We start from the raw sequence: 16,543 nt of genomic DNA on the forward strand, positions 1-16,543 counted from the left end.
CTTAAAGTCTGAAGTGCTTTAATATATGCTGGTGTAGCAGCATGAATAATGCTGCATCTACCCAATAAACAGAGACAGTGGCGCCTGGAGCGTTTTATCTCGGGGTACCCACACCCGACTCCCCCGTCGATGTAATAATTACATTACAGTGTTTTTTTTTCGAGCGGTGGAGGGGGGGGGGTCCGCCCATGAATACTGCCCATGAACCTGCATCTTTCAGTATTCCCATACCCATAACCTCTTCCCGTACGTTATGTGAAGCTGGCACGAGTATATTGCTCTTCCCAGTTTCACACCACAACACTTTTTTTCCATTTTGCTGCATAAACGTAACAATTGAACTCCTGTTTGAGGCCTCTGGTACACATTGTGTGCACTGATGGTTTGTCTATATTTCCAGTATGTAGCACACGCTTCCGACCAGTAGATGGCGCTATGGACGTAGAAGTAGTAGAAAGGGGACGAAGACTGACAGAGTGTTCATTACATGACTCACAACAGTTTATTTCACAGGCCTTGCGTCTGTAGGACCACACTAAGCCACACTGACAGTCTAGTTTTCCCTAAAGCACCATTTCCACTAAGGACGGTCCCACGAGGAAGTTTCCCAATCAGTCTATAGCGTCATGTGTGCCATACCAACAGAAGGATGACAAGGTAACTAGCGAGGTCTGCTGGCAGCTCCAGTAGGGTTACCATATTTGGTGAGACGAAAAAGATGTTCATTTCCTCACATCACTCATTGACATCACAAGTTGATGTCACTCGTGAGTAGCATGACACCTAGGCATACGCATATCATTTCATTTTTAAAGTAGACTTGTGCACCAGCCTTGCAAATGCTGTGTGATGATAATGAGTGGCTGCCGTATATTGAAAATTGGTGCCGTTCCTCTTACTCGGTACCCCACTGTAACATGCAACCCTGGGTCATACGGGTTGCAGTAATACACCTGGACAGACCACCGACATTTGACAAACCACCCGGATGTCCAGATGGGGGCCCAAAAAGAGTGACGTGTCCAGGTAAACCCGGACATATGGTAACCCTAGGCTCCCAGCCTGGGGGTTTCTTCCCACAGTCTGACCGCCTGTGCATCTGTGAATCGCTGTGGTTACTGTAGGTCCTCTTTGACTAATCTGCTTGAGTTCTTTGAGGGAGGTACCAGAGGAATTGATCACGGAAAAGTCTATGTTGTGATCTACTGAGATTTCCAGAAGGCCTTTGATGTTGTCCCCCACAAACAGCTCCTGTTTAAGCTCAAAACAGTAGGGATTTCAGTAACTGTAGCAGCTTGGATTGAAAACTGTTTAGCAGACAGGAATCAGCGGGTAGTTATTAGAGGCACAATGTCACAGTGGGCCTGCGTTCATAGTGGGGTACCGCAGGGTTCAATTTTAGGGCCATTGTTATTCCTAATTTACTTTAACGATATTAGCAACAAGATATACAGTAAATTGGTTAAATGTGCAGACAACACCAAGGTGGGCGGTGTAGCAGATACTGAACTAGCAGCACAGAGGCTACAATGGGATCTTGATTTAATTAGCGACTGGGCTGATACCTAGTAGATGAAATTGAATGTAGATAAATGTAAGATAATCCATGCAGGGAGCAGAAATATAAAGTACAGATATTTTATGGGTTCCACTGAAATAAAGGTAGCAGATCTTGGTGTGTATGTTGATGGCTCCATGTCCCACTCTGGCCAGTGTGGGGAAGCAATTATAAAGACCAATAGGATGTTGGGTTACATCTCTAGGTGTGTGGAGTTTAAGTCAAAGGAGGTGATGCTAAGATGATTCAATTCCTTGGTAAGACCCCATCTACAATATTGCATGCAGGTTTGGTCACCATACCTTGCTGCTTTGGAAAGGGTTCAACGTGGGGCTACAAGAATGATTCCTGGTCTTATAGTGAGGGAAACATGAATATCTGCCAACTAAATCGTTATCAAACAATTTCTTCACCAATAAGTTTGTGAAGGTGTGTAATAACATGATATTAAAATGTTGAAATTCAACTCCCGTGGGAAACCCTGAAAAAAACCTACTCAAGTTAGGGTACCGATTAATTATTTTTCGAAAAAAATTTTTTTTTTAATTGATTAGTGAGATAGTGAGATATCTCATAAAATTCCCTTACTATTAGAGGAATGTCTTATGAGGAGAGGTTAGCTGACCTGAATCTGTTCAGCCTCGGGCAAAGGAGACTAAGGGGGGAATGATCCAGGTATATAAGATTCTAACAGGTCTGGATGCTGTTCAACAAAATAATTACTTCAGTATTAGTTCAAATACATGAACTTGGCCATAGGTGGAAATTAGCGGGAGAACATTTTAAACTGGGTTTGAGAAAGCCCTTCTTTACACAGCGTGTAGTTAGAGTATGGAGTAGTCTTCCTGTTAGTGTAGTACCCCCTGACTCCGCCCTCTGACCTTTCCCTGCTTGGCCAGAATCCATTGCTGGCCATTCTGCCTTTTTCCCCCTTCTATCTCTTGCTTTTCAACCCTAGTGTGTTTTCCCTTTTTTCTTTGGCCAGCCGTGTAGCTTAATAGGTTGCGTGTGTAACTTAGAGGCTGTGAATGCCCTGGTTATATCTCTGGTTGTGAGTTCTAGGCCAACCTCTGTTGTTTTGTTTTTTTCCCTAATATTTGTTGTTAGTTATCATTTCTTACCTGTTTTGAGTTAGTGTGCTTGTGTTCTGTTTTATGTTCTGCTTGTACTGGTCTTTTTCCCAGTCTTGATGATTGTTAGAGTTTCCCTATCCAGTGCTCATTTATTGTAGCTCATTATACCTTTTGCCTTGCTTTGTTGTTTGATTGGTTGTTTTTGAATATTCACACCTGCCCTTTGTTAGTTCTCAGTATCAGTGTATTTAAGTGCCTGCCTTAGTTGATTTCCACAGTCAGTCATTGTGATTTGTTCTGCAAGTGTTATGCTGGCTGTCTCTCTAGTTCCAGTTTCTGTATTACTTATTTCCATGAGTAGGTTTATTTATGATTCAGTTTGTAGTGTTTTCCCCTGATTTTTGACCTCTCGTGGTCTTGTTATTTTTTTTTTTTTTTGGTATCTGTTCCCAGTGTGTTTGGTTAGTTTTGTTCTTAAGTTCATAACAATGAGTGCTCTCCTGCCCCTCTACCTCTCTGCTTTCGGGGGTGGGGGCACCGTGAATATCTCATAACAAAGGCCTCCCTGATAGCTGTGGTATACAGACGTGCCCGTTGGCTTTGGTCACTGGGGTACTGCGCTCCTAACTGCCCTTGACACATACAGTATGGCACCATGGCAGTGCAGAGATGCAGTTCATTCCAGGGCCGGGCAGGGCTAAATGCCGTGACAAATCTGGACAGTTGACTCACTTGCCTGCTTCAGGGGGCATGTCCCACCCACTGCCCTCAAGCCACACCCCTTGGGGGGCGGATCCTGCAACTCCCCCAGATGCCCCAGAGCTTGAGTGTCATTCATTCCAGATGAGCTGTTTCCTGACGCAGTCAACCATGGGACTCCTTGCCATTCTGGTCCTCTCGCTGCTGTCGACCAAACTCCTTGAAGCGAATGAGGAAGAAATCTTACTAAGTGAGTAGTAACACACCCTGCCCTCTTGGGCTGCCGGCCGTCCAGCCTTCCCTCCCTCTTCTGTGCCATTGTCTAGAGTAAAGTCTCTTACCGCTGTGTATCCTGGCCATCAGTGAATAGGTTTCCAGGGCTATTTTTAGGGATGACTCGGCTGCTTAGGAGAAGTAAGCAGAGGGAACTTGGCTTCTCTCTGACTGTCGTCTTTTTGGCTGCTGTTAAATCGCGCCGAGTGCCAAAGTGTCTCTGTACCTGTTTCCGTGCTGTTCCGTGGCTTCTGTGCACTTTTCTATTGAGCCTGGCCACCAGGAAAACAAACACATACGCGGGAAAAGCAAAGGGCTGTAACAGGTTAGCATGAGTTTGAAGAAAAACAGCAGGGGGCGTTTTTCTCTCGTTTCCAGGGCGCACTCACCATCTGGGTGCACCAGTCAGCATACCGCCCCAGTCCCCCGAGGTCCAGGCGTCAGCCCGGTTAGCCACGGAGAAGTTCAGCTCCAAGTCAAGGTCCAAGATGCTCTTCCGGCTGTTGGATGTGACGTCGGCGGAGATGCAGGTAAGGCTACTGGGACACTGAGCTTGGTCTTTCTGCACATGGAATGCACTAAGACATAAATACCTCCATGCTGACTTTCAGCCTGTTGTCCTGCGCTGTTTCCTCACGCTTTGATGTCACGGTGCCCGTTCCCTAGGTGACGAACATCATCACATTCAAGATATGGGCCACCATCGGAAAAACCAAATGCCCGAAATCCACAGACGCCGACTTGGAATCTTGCGTGCTGGGAAAAAGGGTAATTTAAAAAAACACCCCATAATTATCTGGCATGGGATATAGGCATTAATTAAGGTCGACCACAACATGTGGCTGCGCATAGAGCCATGCTGGTCAGTGAATGCTGTCATACAGGTGTTCTCCCCTAGCTGCACCCTGTCCCACACACTCCCCGATCAGACACACACACACACACACACACACACACACACACCTGCTTCATTGGTCAGCAGCTCTCCTAATTTGTCTCTCTTTTCCAGCGCCTCTCTTGCACATTTGAGGTGACCTACGATCCTCGTACCAATCAGCATAAGGTCCCGATTTCTGACTGCAAAAAGGCCCCCGCAGCAGCTCGCTGAGTCGCACGGCGCCTCCTGCTGGATGTTTGCAGCATTGTGAAAACATAAAGACATGTTTCTTCACAAAGCCTAGACATGTTTCGGGGGGAGATTGCATTTTTTAATCTTGCTTTTTAATTTTAACAGCCATAGTCACCAGCATTTGGGGGTGGGCGGGACTTTCTCTGACCGATATGCACATCTAACGAGGGAGACTCTGAGTAGGTGGGTAAATCCTTGTGCACCAGTCATTAATCTTAAGGGGTTAAACAATCTGAGCATTTAGTTTAAGAATTTTATAGCAACAACAAAACCAGCAATGACGATGACAACAACAATAATAATATTACTATTATTTAAAGGGTTCCCAGAACTGTAAGGTCATCAGCCGAACACCAACGCTCTTATACCCATTTTATCACATTTTTATTGGCCTTATATCTGCTGCTTGTGTCACTGCTGTCTGAATCCGCATTTTGTCTGTATGCTACTTCTGTCTTGAGAATCTTAATTGTGAAATCTTTCAAATGCTGCTTATAATATGTCATTCAACGTGTCTAAAGTGCTTTAATATGCTGGTCTGGGAACAAGAATCTTCCACCACCAACTGGGGACCAACTGGGGCGTTACTTTACGATCTACATGAATCTGTATGAAAATGGAAATTAAACCCCTGCTTGAGGCCTCACTGTCTGCACTGATGATTGTCCTGCATTGGCAGTTTATAGCGGTTGCTTGTGGTGAGTGTGGCTGCATACACCTCTGCACACTGGTATGAAGAGGATGAGCTGTACACAGGTCACAAAGGCAGAAGTGCCCGATACATGGCTCACAAGTTTGTTTATTTCCTAACACCGTAGTTGGGCTTGTTTTAAGTTCAGCACCGTTTTCACTAAGAAGAGCCCCACAAAGGAATTTCCTGGGCTGTCAACAATGTCACATGTGCTATTCCACTGTTACTCATCTCACATGCCCCAAAACCTGGAATATGACCAGAGGGATGACAAGGTAGCCAGTGAGGTCTGCTGGCAGCTCCACGGACTGGGATATCCTCCCACGGTCTGACCGCGTGCGGTTTAGTGAATCGCCATGGTTACCTGTGTTGTGAGTGCTCCCTTGCTTCTTGGGCTCTATATTGCTTGGACAGTTTTGGAAGACAGATGGATGAACGAATCGCTTTAAATGAGTGGGCAATCGATGACATTGGCGCTCTCCTTAAGAGCGATCACGTCGAGAATACGGCAGCCTCATGTTCAAAGTCTTCCTGGAACCGTGATCATCTCACCGACAGCCTGTTGGCTTTGGCTTCCAGGGTTCTGCCCGCCTACATGTCTGTCTACCTGCCCCCGACACACAGCTGGCATCACAGCGGGGCAGGACTGGAGGGCCACTAAACACCATGACTCATTGAGACAGCTGAGTCACATATTCGAGAACCGGCTTAGCTAAGGCGGCATGTCTCACCCACCGCCCTCAAACCACACACCTTGAGGGGGACCGATCCTGCGGCTCCCCCAGATGCTCCGAGGCTTGGATCTGATTCATTCCAAATGACCTGTTTACTGCTGCCGTTAACTGTGGTTCTCTGGGGCGTCCTGCTCCTCTCGCTGCTGTTGGCCACACGCCTCGAAGTGAATGAAGAAGAAATCATTTCGCTGAGTGAGTAGCGCCACACCCTGCCTTCTTGGGCAGCCGGACGTGCAGCCGGACGTGCAGCCTTCCTTTCACTTCTCTGCACCTTTTCCTCTTGTTGTCCTGACCATCGCTGAATAGACTTCCAAGACGATTTTTAGGGATGGCTTGGGTGCTTAGACAGGGCTAGACCATGGTCCTGTGAGGCCCCTGGGAACCTGCATTTTGGAGGCCCCCCCATCACAGCAGGGGAGGGGGAGTTGAGGGCACATACCATGTAAATGGTCTGGATTCTGCTCTTCTATCAAGGCTATTTAGCTAGCTTGTTATGCTTGTCAGGTACAGAGCTAGCTAACTTTATCTGACAAGTTACTGAGCTAGCATTATTAGCCATTATTTCTGACACAGGGAGGTGATTTTACGTAAAGTATTATTTGGATTAACAATGAAACTACAGCCACACAGCATGAAGATGTCTTTTTTTAGCACTAATGACTGTCTAGCTGGGATGATGACCACAGAGTTAGCTAGATAATACTGCAACGACATATATGCTAACATACTGTAACTAACATTACATTTCAGGGTTACACTAGAGCCAGGGGATTTAAATCATTGCTATTTATGTTTTTGCTAGCTTGTTATGTTTTGACTTGTCAGGACTTGAAATAGCTAACCTTATCTATCACCTTAGCTAGTTAGCATTATTGGCCTGTGTCTAAGTAACAGAGGGAGGTAATTTCGCTAAAAATTTATGTCTTGGGTATAAACGTGAAAATAATGCACGTTTTTGAATGACCACGCGAAGCAGTGTATAGCAGCTGTGATATAAGCAGCATAATGTCATTCAAAGGTCCCTGTTATTCTGAATTCACACTCTTGTGAAAGTATGTTGTAAAATGCCAACCCGCATATTGAGGATGCCACCGTGGTTAACTTGTGCTGTATATGTCAGGGGCCCTCATGGTTAACTTGTGCTGTATATGTCAGGGGCCCTCATGGTTAACTTGCGCTGTATATGTCAGGGGCCCTCATGGTTAACTTGTGCTGTATATGTCAGGGGCCCTCATGGTTAACTTGTGCTGTATATGTCAGGGGCCCTCATGGTTAACTTGCGCTGTATATGTCAGGGGCCCCCGTGGTTAACTTGTGCTGTATATGTCAGGGGCCCTCATGGTTAACTTGCGCTGTATATGTCAGGGGCCCCCGTGGTTAACTTGTGCTGTATATGTCAGGGGCCCTCGTGGTTAACTTGTGCTGTATATGTCAGGGGCCCCCGTGGTTAACTTGTGCTGTATATGTCAGGGGCCCTAGTGGTTAACTTGTGCTGTATATGTCAGGGGCCCCCGTGGTTAACTTGGGCCTGGTAGTCAGTTCTTGCTCTTTACACAGAGGGCCCAGGTGGTGAACTCGCATTTTATATGAGGGTCATAGTGTTTAGCTTGCTCTGCAAATGTCGTGCACACCCCCAAACACCCCGGGGCACTCAGAGTGACTTGACCAACGATTATGGCTTTTGTCCGTAAAGTAAACTTAGGCTACACACAAAGCAAGACAAAAGAAGGATTTTTGGTTTGGCTTTCAGTTCAGCCTTCTAGCCTATGTGTTTGACAAAAAAAAACATTAAAGAAAAAAACATGGCTATTACAACCCAGCATTTCACAAACATTGATCATTGCTGTAATAGTGCGTTCGCCATTCTTGTTAGCTGGGAAGCTGAACGTTGACACATAACCACACCGCTAAGTGCTACTTCCAGGTGGGAATTTCGAGACTCCAACTTATGTGAATGGTCCAACAAGACAAACGCATACCATTGTTAATGCCCTTTCTAGATGAGGTTGCCGACATCCGTAATAGCCTGGCTATGCATTCCTTCTTTGCGGCTCCTTTCGTTTATACGTGGGACTGGTCTTCACAGGCTATAGCCAAAACTTGGGATAAGAAAATAAGGATCGAGCCTTGACAATTATAGATGAACTAGGCTAGGCTACGACTATTTGTTGCGTACTAGGGTAAGCAGTATGCATAATCATTTAAATTTCTTGTCCTAGGTCTCAGCTGGGTTGAATTTGCATTCAACTGGGTGGTACAGTGAGGATTTACTGACACAGATATTAAACAGCGCTCATTGGTCACATTTTGCTAATGTCAGTATGTGCTGAGCTGCTCCCTTAAAAACTACAAAACCCAGGTGCCATATTCAGCCACGTACCTCTGTGTTCTCCAGATTTCACTCTTCGTAGTTATGACATAATTACATTTAATGATGGGTGATGTGATGCTAACTTATTGTGACTAGCTGCAGTCGTATCCACAATATGCGGTTCTGGGTTATTGTGTGGATCTCAATACAGCACTAAATTTACATTAATTTTTGCTTAGCAGAGGCGTTTATAAAGTGACATACAAGTGATGCAAACATACACATTTTCAGGAGCTGGGCACAGTGTGTTTAGGCTGAGCTTCCGATGAATGACCGTTTACAACCACGGAGTACTTAACACTATTATTATAATGACAGAACGAACCAGTAAGTGACTGTCACACGATGGCTGAGAGTATGGAGGCTGCAACGGTGTAATAAAGAGTTTGAAACTGAGGAGGGAACAACTTAATCATTTATATACAAAGGCTTCTTATTTGGGAGATAAATGAAGCCAAGTTAAATTTAGGGGGGTACACATCTCCCTTGTCTCCAGCAGTTCCTGTGCTCGGTGTGTGTGTGTGTGTGTGTGTGTGTGTATATATATGTATATATAGATGATTATATGTATTCTATGCACACTTGTCCTATGCAGGGTCGTGGATTATTATTATTATTATTATTATTATTATTATTACTTAGTATTGGTACCAGTGCAGCTTCTTTCCATGCCAGCTGTTCTGCGGGGCCACAGCTGCTTGACAACCAACTAACCCGCCCAGTCCAGTCTCCAGCCAGCAGTGTGAACCCATGTCCCCTCTGACCATGGACGTCACCGCCATTTCATAATTATCCGTTTTTCATTAAATATTTGTTCACCCAGCACTGTTTTCCAGTTTGCCCCCCCCCCACATTCAAAATGCTTCTGACGCCTCTGCCTCTGACCGACAACACAGGGCCGTGGAGGGTGGGGGTAGGATTCTCACCCATCCTGTATGTTACAGGATTAGCCGAAGAAAAAATAGGAATCTAAAGAAACACGGATGTAGTGTGTGCTTCTGTGATTGGGGGGGGGCGATGATATTATTGTTTATCCCAATATTTTTGAGTTATAATATTGCATATTATTATTTTGATTACTCCCAGTCCCACAGCACACCAGTCAGCATACCGCCCCAGTCCTCCGAGGTCCAGGCGGCAGCCCAGTTAGCCACGGAGAAGTTCAGCTCCAAGTCAAGGTCCAGGATGCCCTTCCGGCTGTTGGATGTGACGTCGGCGGAGATGCAGGTAAGGCTACTGGGACACTGAGCTTGGACTTTCTGCACCAAGATAGACATACAGCCGCACTGGCCTCCAGCCTCCCGCCCTGCACTGTTTCCTCACGCTTTGATGTCACTGTGCTCGTTCCCTTTTGGAAAAATCAAATGCCTGTAATCCACAGAAGCCGAGCGGAGTCTTGTATTTTGGGAAAAGGGGTAATTTCCAAAAACATCTCATAATCGTCTGGCATGGGATATAGTCATTAATTAAGGGCGACCACAACATGTGGCTGCGCATAGAGCCATGCTGGTCAGTGAATGCTGCCATACAGGCGTTCGCCCCCAGCTGCACCCTGTCCCACACACTCCCCGATCAGACACACACACACACACACACAGCCAGTTACATACATACCTCCAGCCAGATACACACATACCCCCAATCAAATACTCACACACCCCCAACCAGATACACACACCCCGAGCCAGATACATACATAACTCCAGCCAGATACACACATACCCCCGATCAACTACTCACACACCCCCAACCAGATACTCACATAAAGAGGCTATAGCCCAGCTGCGGGACACTCTCTCACAGACACGCGACCTCAATTCCTCAGCACCACCCTGACAAAAAAAAAAGCTGAACAATGCAGACTTTCAGGGCATGGGGGTGGGTAGGGAAGTCCACCTCCTGACGGCGTTTTTTCCCTGTCGTCTGACGCCTGGTAACCATTAGCTCATCGCTGGCCTACGGTTCGGCCCACGCCTCCGCTGCAACTGTGACGTCTGGCTCAGCGGGCCGTCAGCAAACCAAATGACGGAGGAGGATGCTTCAGAAACAGCAGATTTTCATATGCAAACCAAAACCCCAGATAATCTCCTAACAAGCACGTTTATTCATTCACAGCGAGTACAGCTGACGATTATCCGGATACCTAAGAAAATAGATCTCTATTACTCATCGGCGTCTTCGGAAAGCTGGCAGCAAACCCCGGATGCTTCTCTCAGTGGGCTGCCGTTGTCTGTATTTTGAAAGAACCCTGCGGTCGCCATGCGGTCCCGTACTACACGGTCGTCTCCACCTTGACTGTGACCTTGGATCTCAGGCACTGTTTAAGCAGGACCTCCCACTGCCTGTACCTGTCCGGGGGGGGGGGGGGGGGGGGGGACATCTTCATTATTTCAGTGTGGAGTTGAAAGTGTAGCATCACCCTGGGAATGACTGCACTTACTTCTCCACAACTCCCCTGATCTCTCTATCCTCTTGCTCCTTTAATCTGTGCAGAACGCCCTCCAGGAAGAACAGGTCCAGGTTCAGGTACTGGGCCACCTGGGGAAACGGGGAGGGGGAGTAAACTGAGAGGCTGCGAGCAAAGCGACACGCTTTGGGGTTTGAGTAGTGTGTTGAGTAGTGTGTTGAGTAGTGTGCCTGTCCAAAGGGCTGCATCGCCGCCCCCGTAGGCTGAGTGTTTGACAGTAAAGTATATAATAACACCGTCAGAGGACCAATATGAGACATCAGCATTGTCACTGAGGCCCTCGTGACTCTCAGGGAGAGTGAGCAAGTTTTACTCCCACGTGGAATAGTGAAATTTGTATGCTGCAGTTGAAGGACAGGGCATCAGGGGACAGGACAGTGCCATGCAAGAATGAGTGAACAAATAAGCAATAAATATGTGTAATGAGACCCCAGTATAAAATGACAAATGGATGACAGTATAGAACAGGGCTATTCAACTCACGGTCCTCAAGGGCCGAGCTCTCCTGATTTTCCAGCCTTCCTTCACCTGTGAGCCAGGTGTGAAGCCTCTGACCAATCAGAATCAGTAATTCTTAAACTAACTACCTGGGAGAACTGAAAACAAGGCCTGGATTTGGAATCGAGGGCCTGAATTGAATTGCCCTGGTTTAGAAGAATAAATAAAGTGCAGATACACACAAGGTGCAGAGAGTTACCTTAGCAGTACGGGAAACACACGGCTAGCCGCTCATACTCACGTCTCCGCTGACCTCACGCTCGTCGCCTTCCATCAGGAACATCTTCACCACGCTCTGCGAGGGCCCCTGCAGGAGGCGCTCCCACAGTGGGAAGTCACTGTCGCTCAGTTTTCTTTTCTCTGACGGACACATGAACACAGTCACAGAAACGGGCCGGATGGAAACCAGACGTCTGCCATTTCTCCACTGGGGTGACACCTAGTGCTTGCTTCCTGTACTGCAGGCTGCCACGTTGACAGTACAATCACATGTAAATCGGAGGACCTCTCGTTCCAGGAAATGACAGGAAGTCACGCACCTCCACTCTGGTGAATGCAGTACAAGGCGAACTCCATGGGATCATTCTCCACCTGGGGCCGCAAAAACAAGAGTCCCAGATCACTTCCTGGCCTATTTCTGCGTGTGGCTGGAGGGATGATGGGAGTGGGGTCATCACCTTGAACTTCTTCAGAAGCTGCACTATAACCTCACGAGTCGTCATCGTGCTGCTGATGCGGACGTTGGTCGGGGTCCCGAACGACGGTGTGAATATCGAGGTCTGGGGGAGTAGTAAAAGGACAAGATCACATGCTTTCGTGGCATCAGGTTTCGTCTCACCTTCTGGAGGATATCTGGGCCCAAACAGGAAACTGCAAGCTGCAGTACCAAGGAGGGTAAACCCACAGCAAGCTTCCCATCGGAACATGAACACAAACCGTCATGTGACTCACAAGCCCCGCCTCCCCACCACAGACAGACCTCCCTCAGAACCTGGAACCTTGATCCGCTGGAGCCAGGTGGCACCCACCTTATAGTTGTAGAAGTGGCCGTTGATGGAGAAGCGGTGTTGCTGGGCCTGGTGCCTGTCCGACGTCCTGCCCCGTGCCCCCTTCACCAGCGAGGCGTCACTCATGGTGCGGAAAAGGTTGGAGGCCTCGTCCAGCTCTGCCTTGCGCCTCGGCACCCTCAACGTCCCACTCTCCAAGGGCGCTAGAGGGCACACAGTATCCCGTCAGGTTAGTTGTTCTGTGAACTCACGTAAACTCTGACCCCCCTCTGCTATTAAGCCGTTACCGACCGGCATTGTGGTCACGGGGAACCGCTTCCATCTGGTCGAGGTGGAGAAGGTCATCGAACTCGCCCCATCTGGTCATCCCCCTGAGAAGAGGCAGTCCGGGTTGTTTTTTTTCCAGACTACAAGAATGTCACCCCAGAGGTACCCAGGAGACACACTGACTGCGGCTACGTTCCAAAATACACAGTAAACTGCTGTCTCCTTTATCCTTTCACTCCTTAACTGCCTAGTGCTGTAACCCTGCCTGGAAAGTTCCGCCGGCTTGTCTGCCAGACGACCTTGGTACCACAGACCTCTTGGCCCCTAAAAGTTCGGTGGGGTCCGGGGACTCTGGAGATGCCGGCTGTGTCTCGTCTTGCATTTTGAGGTGAATGGGCATGCGCACCCCCCAGAAGATGACCAGCAGCCCTTCCAGTGTGACATGACTTCCTGTCTGTCAGGGGAAAGCCGGGTTTAACTGTGGGCATTAAATTACGGAAAAAAAAAACAAAAGTCTTCATGCGCTGCAGGTGAGCAGGGCTTTACCTCATGAAGAATCAGGTGCTGGTTGGTGTTATCTTTTAGGAAACAGTTGTACGTCCTGAGTAAAGACGATAACTCAGGCCTGAAAAGAGACGCAGAGAGAGGACAATTTTTAGTGTTCACAGTGCATACCTTTATTTAGTGACCTGTTTTATTCCCAGGCCCTTCTGGGGATATCAGACCACAGAGTTATTTACCAAGATAATATTATGGCTTTGAGACTTTCCCCGCAATGTGGTACTTTGCCCAGCGCCCAGGCATCACAGTCAGCCGCCCTTATCAGCTCCTGGAGGACTTCCTGTTCCTGGGCCTGACGAGGTCGCCGCCCACCTGACTCTCTGTGCTTATGTTACCGCTGCTGTGTATTAAATCACCACACAGTTCTGAAGATCTAGGCCGCTTGTTGGGTTGAGGCGCCCTCTCCAGTCAAAGCTTTACCGTTAGCCCTGCCTTCACGGCGACGCTCCTGCAGCTCAGCAGGGACGTGACGTCACTCCCCGGCACAGCTTTCTGTTTGGGATCCCCAACCAACTGGTTTGGGATCAGTCTTTTACAGCTCAAGGCCAGTACCTGGACAGGAGTCTTCCGTTTCCAACGGGGATGACCAGTGACGACGAGGCCATTCTGGGGCCATCCGGCGTCCGCACCCAAGGGACCTGCCACCGTTTCCTGGCCGGGCCTTCCCCTGCAGTTACAGAACCGACGTAAGCATGGGCACGCAGCCACTGGGAGAGAACACTCCTCAGGGCATTTAATTATGTTCATTTAGTTCATTTATCTATAGCTTTCATATTTCTTATTTTTATATTTCTTTCTGTCCTTGCTACTCGCTCATCATGTTCTTTACTTCTCATACAACTTACTCTCACCAAGGCCGTCTGACCCCCCGGCTCCAAAAGCCTGTATGAAGACCATAGATAAAGGGCCTGCTGCCCTCAGGGGGGGCAGAGACAGACACAGACAGACACTGAACCGGCCGTGTGAATCATCTTTCTGTAACATCTTCATTCTGTCTTAATAAACTGCTTAAGCTTAAGGAACCTGCCTCACCATTCAACTAAAAGAATGAAAAGATCTATAAGCAACTCAGTTAATTAGCCTGAAGAGACTGAACCTCTCGTAAACACAGCCTCGTTTGGCCAGGGGGCGCCACCTTGTGTCTGAGGCATCTCTGTGAGCATCACTGCAAGTCACCGAATCTCCTTTCAGTCCCGGGGACTGGCTGACACTCAGAGATGTTCTGCCTGAAATACTCGCCCTTCAAACAGACCGGGCCAAGTTTTAACAAGGTGACGAGCTCGTCAGCAGCCGTCTTGCTCAGCCTGAGGGGAAATGGGCTCGCAGCCATGAGTACCAAAGACACATAAAAGAAGGTTCCGTTTTGTTACAAACCGACACGCTCCGTGCCGCCTGACGCTGAATTAATTTGTCATGTGTGTTGTGTTCTCGTGTGACAGTGTCAGTCACCTACCTGGGTCTCCCTGCTCCCTCACCCTCTCCCCCTTCCCAGGTCTCCCCACTTCCCTACCCCCCTGCTCCCTTGCCCCCCAGCCCCCCGCCTGGGTCTCCCCTCTCCCCTACCCCCCATTCAGGTCTCTCCTCTCCCTCAGCCCTCTCCCATGTCTCCCCGCCCCCCCTTCTGGTTCGCCGCACTTTTATTCCTAAACTCCAGGCTGACACGCTGTGAAAGACGTCACCGAGAGCACCCCCGCCTGCCCTCACACGCCCCGTCAGTCCTGGAGTGGAATCCGCTGCCTGGGGGGGCAGAGGTGGGCCTCACCCTTTTCTGCTGAGTGGGGTATGTATGTGAAATCCACACGCCTCGTTCTACCCACATTACCAAACAGCAGTGTGCAGGGTCCCTTCTGGAATCACGCTTCACACTCACGTTTCCGCGACCAGGAAGAGCCACTCAGAAAGTGAAACCGTAACAGCAGAAACCCGGTACGTTTCTATTTTAAGACGGCACAAATGAACAAACCGCCTGCCGGACCCCTCGACCCCTTAACTACGGTTAATCATTTTCAGCCAAGACGGCAGTTGACGGCGGCAGCTCACCTGCGTCAGCGCCAGGCGGGGAAACCCCGCGTGGGTCCTGTGCTGCCTCCGATGGCGTGGCGGTGGGGTGTCAGGGAGGCCCCGCTGCCCTGGGGGTCTGAGGCGGGGGCAGGGGCTGGCCGTGTGTCACCGTACACACACGCGTGTTCCGAAGGCTAGTACAGCTCACCTTGCCCTGGTGCAGGCTGGGAATGTTTACCTAGGTGCAGCGTAAAGTCAAATGCTGGGAGTTACACACCCCATACAGGTGTTTAACCGTTTCCTTCCCATGGGAATCAGCTTTTATGAGTAGCCAGACACTGTCATCCGTCTCTAAAGCATTAGCGCTGACTATCTAAATCTGTCCCTTTCAAACAGATGATACTGTGTAAATAAAAAGCACCCACTAAAAACTAGCAGAGCTGCTTCTGTGCTCCTGGCTTTGTTTACATATTCTGAAACATGATACAGCTGCAGCTGACAATCACCACCCAGCCTTTATGTAAAGCGGGACGCGCTGTTGCCTGGAGACGGCTGACCCGCAACAGCGTGAGGGCAGTGACCAGTCCCGGCAGGTGACCACATGTTTTCTCTGGGTTTTTAACCCTTTACCTAAATTTCTTTGACTCATGCGAGCATCCAGAGATGAACATCATCTGATACCTCTGCTGTTTTTTGGAGATCTGGTGTTCCCTTGCTCATGTCAAAGGCTGTATTCCAAAGCACCCAAAAAGAATATGGCTGCGGTTCTGCTGTTGACAGGCAGGGGGTGCTATTGGCACAGAAAGCGATATTGGCGTTGAGTCACCGGTGCCGTCACCCCTGGGGTATTCAGCACAGCTGTCATGTCATCAGGGCCATTCTTCTGCATTCTGTCCTGTACACGGTAGCCATTTTAATGCTTATTTATTTTTTAAATTTGTAATTAATCTCTTGCTGTCAGGGAAGGTCAAAGCCCATGTGGCACCCAAAGTAAGCCTCACTATGCGAGACAAAAAAAACGTCAAAAAAAGAACAAAATGGGAGTAGAAAAATAAATTATTGTTTGATATATTTTAATGCATAATATAATTATATAAATAATATAGTAGGTAAAGTTAGTAATAAAATAAATATATTTATATACAAATAATAAAATAACAGGTGCTTTGAAGAAAATTAAAACAATTAAAAACACCCTTCACACAGCATGCTAT

The 16,543-nt window shown here is 48.2% G+C and overlaps 2 protein-coding genes across 3 annotated transcripts; one reads left to right on the forward strand and one right to left on the reverse strand.

Moving 5' to 3' along the window:
* The first annotated feature begins 3,442 nt into the window (after positions 1 to 3,442).
* Positions 3,443 to 5,391, forward strand: LOC111842174 (cystatin). Its single transcript, XM_023808528.2, has 4 exons — positions 3,443 to 3,580; positions 3,982 to 4,133; positions 4,270 to 4,371; positions 4,613 to 5,391. The coding sequence occupies exons 1-4, from the start codon at positions 3,475 to 3,477 to the stop codon at positions 4,709 to 4,711; spliced, it is 459 nt and encodes a 152-aa protein (XP_023664296.2). The 5' UTR covers positions 3,443 to 3,474; the 3' UTR covers positions 4,712 to 5,391.
* A 5,218-nt stretch (positions 5,392 to 10,609) lies between these two features.
* rassf6 (Ras association domain family member 6) lies at positions 10,610 to 16,351 on the reverse strand. Of its 2 annotated transcripts, XM_072714310.1 has the most exons (12): positions 16,011 to 16,080; positions 15,369 to 15,567; positions 13,881 to 13,995; positions 13,314 to 13,392; positions 13,082 to 13,221; positions 12,792 to 12,871; positions 12,522 to 12,703; positions 12,171 to 12,272; positions 12,033 to 12,084; positions 11,735 to 11,853; positions 10,969 to 11,066; positions 10,610 to 10,876 (listed from the first exon to the last, which is right to left on the reverse strand). In XM_072714310.1, the coding sequence occupies exons 3-12, from the start codon at positions 13,931 to 13,933 to the stop codon at positions 10,801 to 10,803; spliced, it is 981 nt and encodes a 326-aa protein (XP_072570411.1). In that variant the 5' UTR covers positions 13,934 to 13,995; positions 15,369 to 15,567; positions 16,011 to 16,080; the 3' UTR covers positions 10,610 to 10,800. The 2 variants fall into 2 exon arrangements, with proteins under 2 accessions (XP_072570411.1, XP_023664285.1); XM_023808517.2 differs by having other exon boundaries at positions 15,369 to 16,351.
* Between the last annotated feature and the right edge of the window lie 192 nt (positions 16,352 to 16,543).

Source organism: Paramormyrops kingsleyae, chromosome 7 (genome assembly GCF_048594095.1).
Source record: "Paramormyrops kingsleyae isolate MSU_618 chromosome 7, PKINGS_0.4, whole genome shotgun sequence".
Classification (NCBI taxonomy): domain Eukaryota; kingdom Metazoa; phylum Chordata; class Actinopteri; order Osteoglossiformes; family Mormyridae; genus Paramormyrops; species Paramormyrops kingsleyae.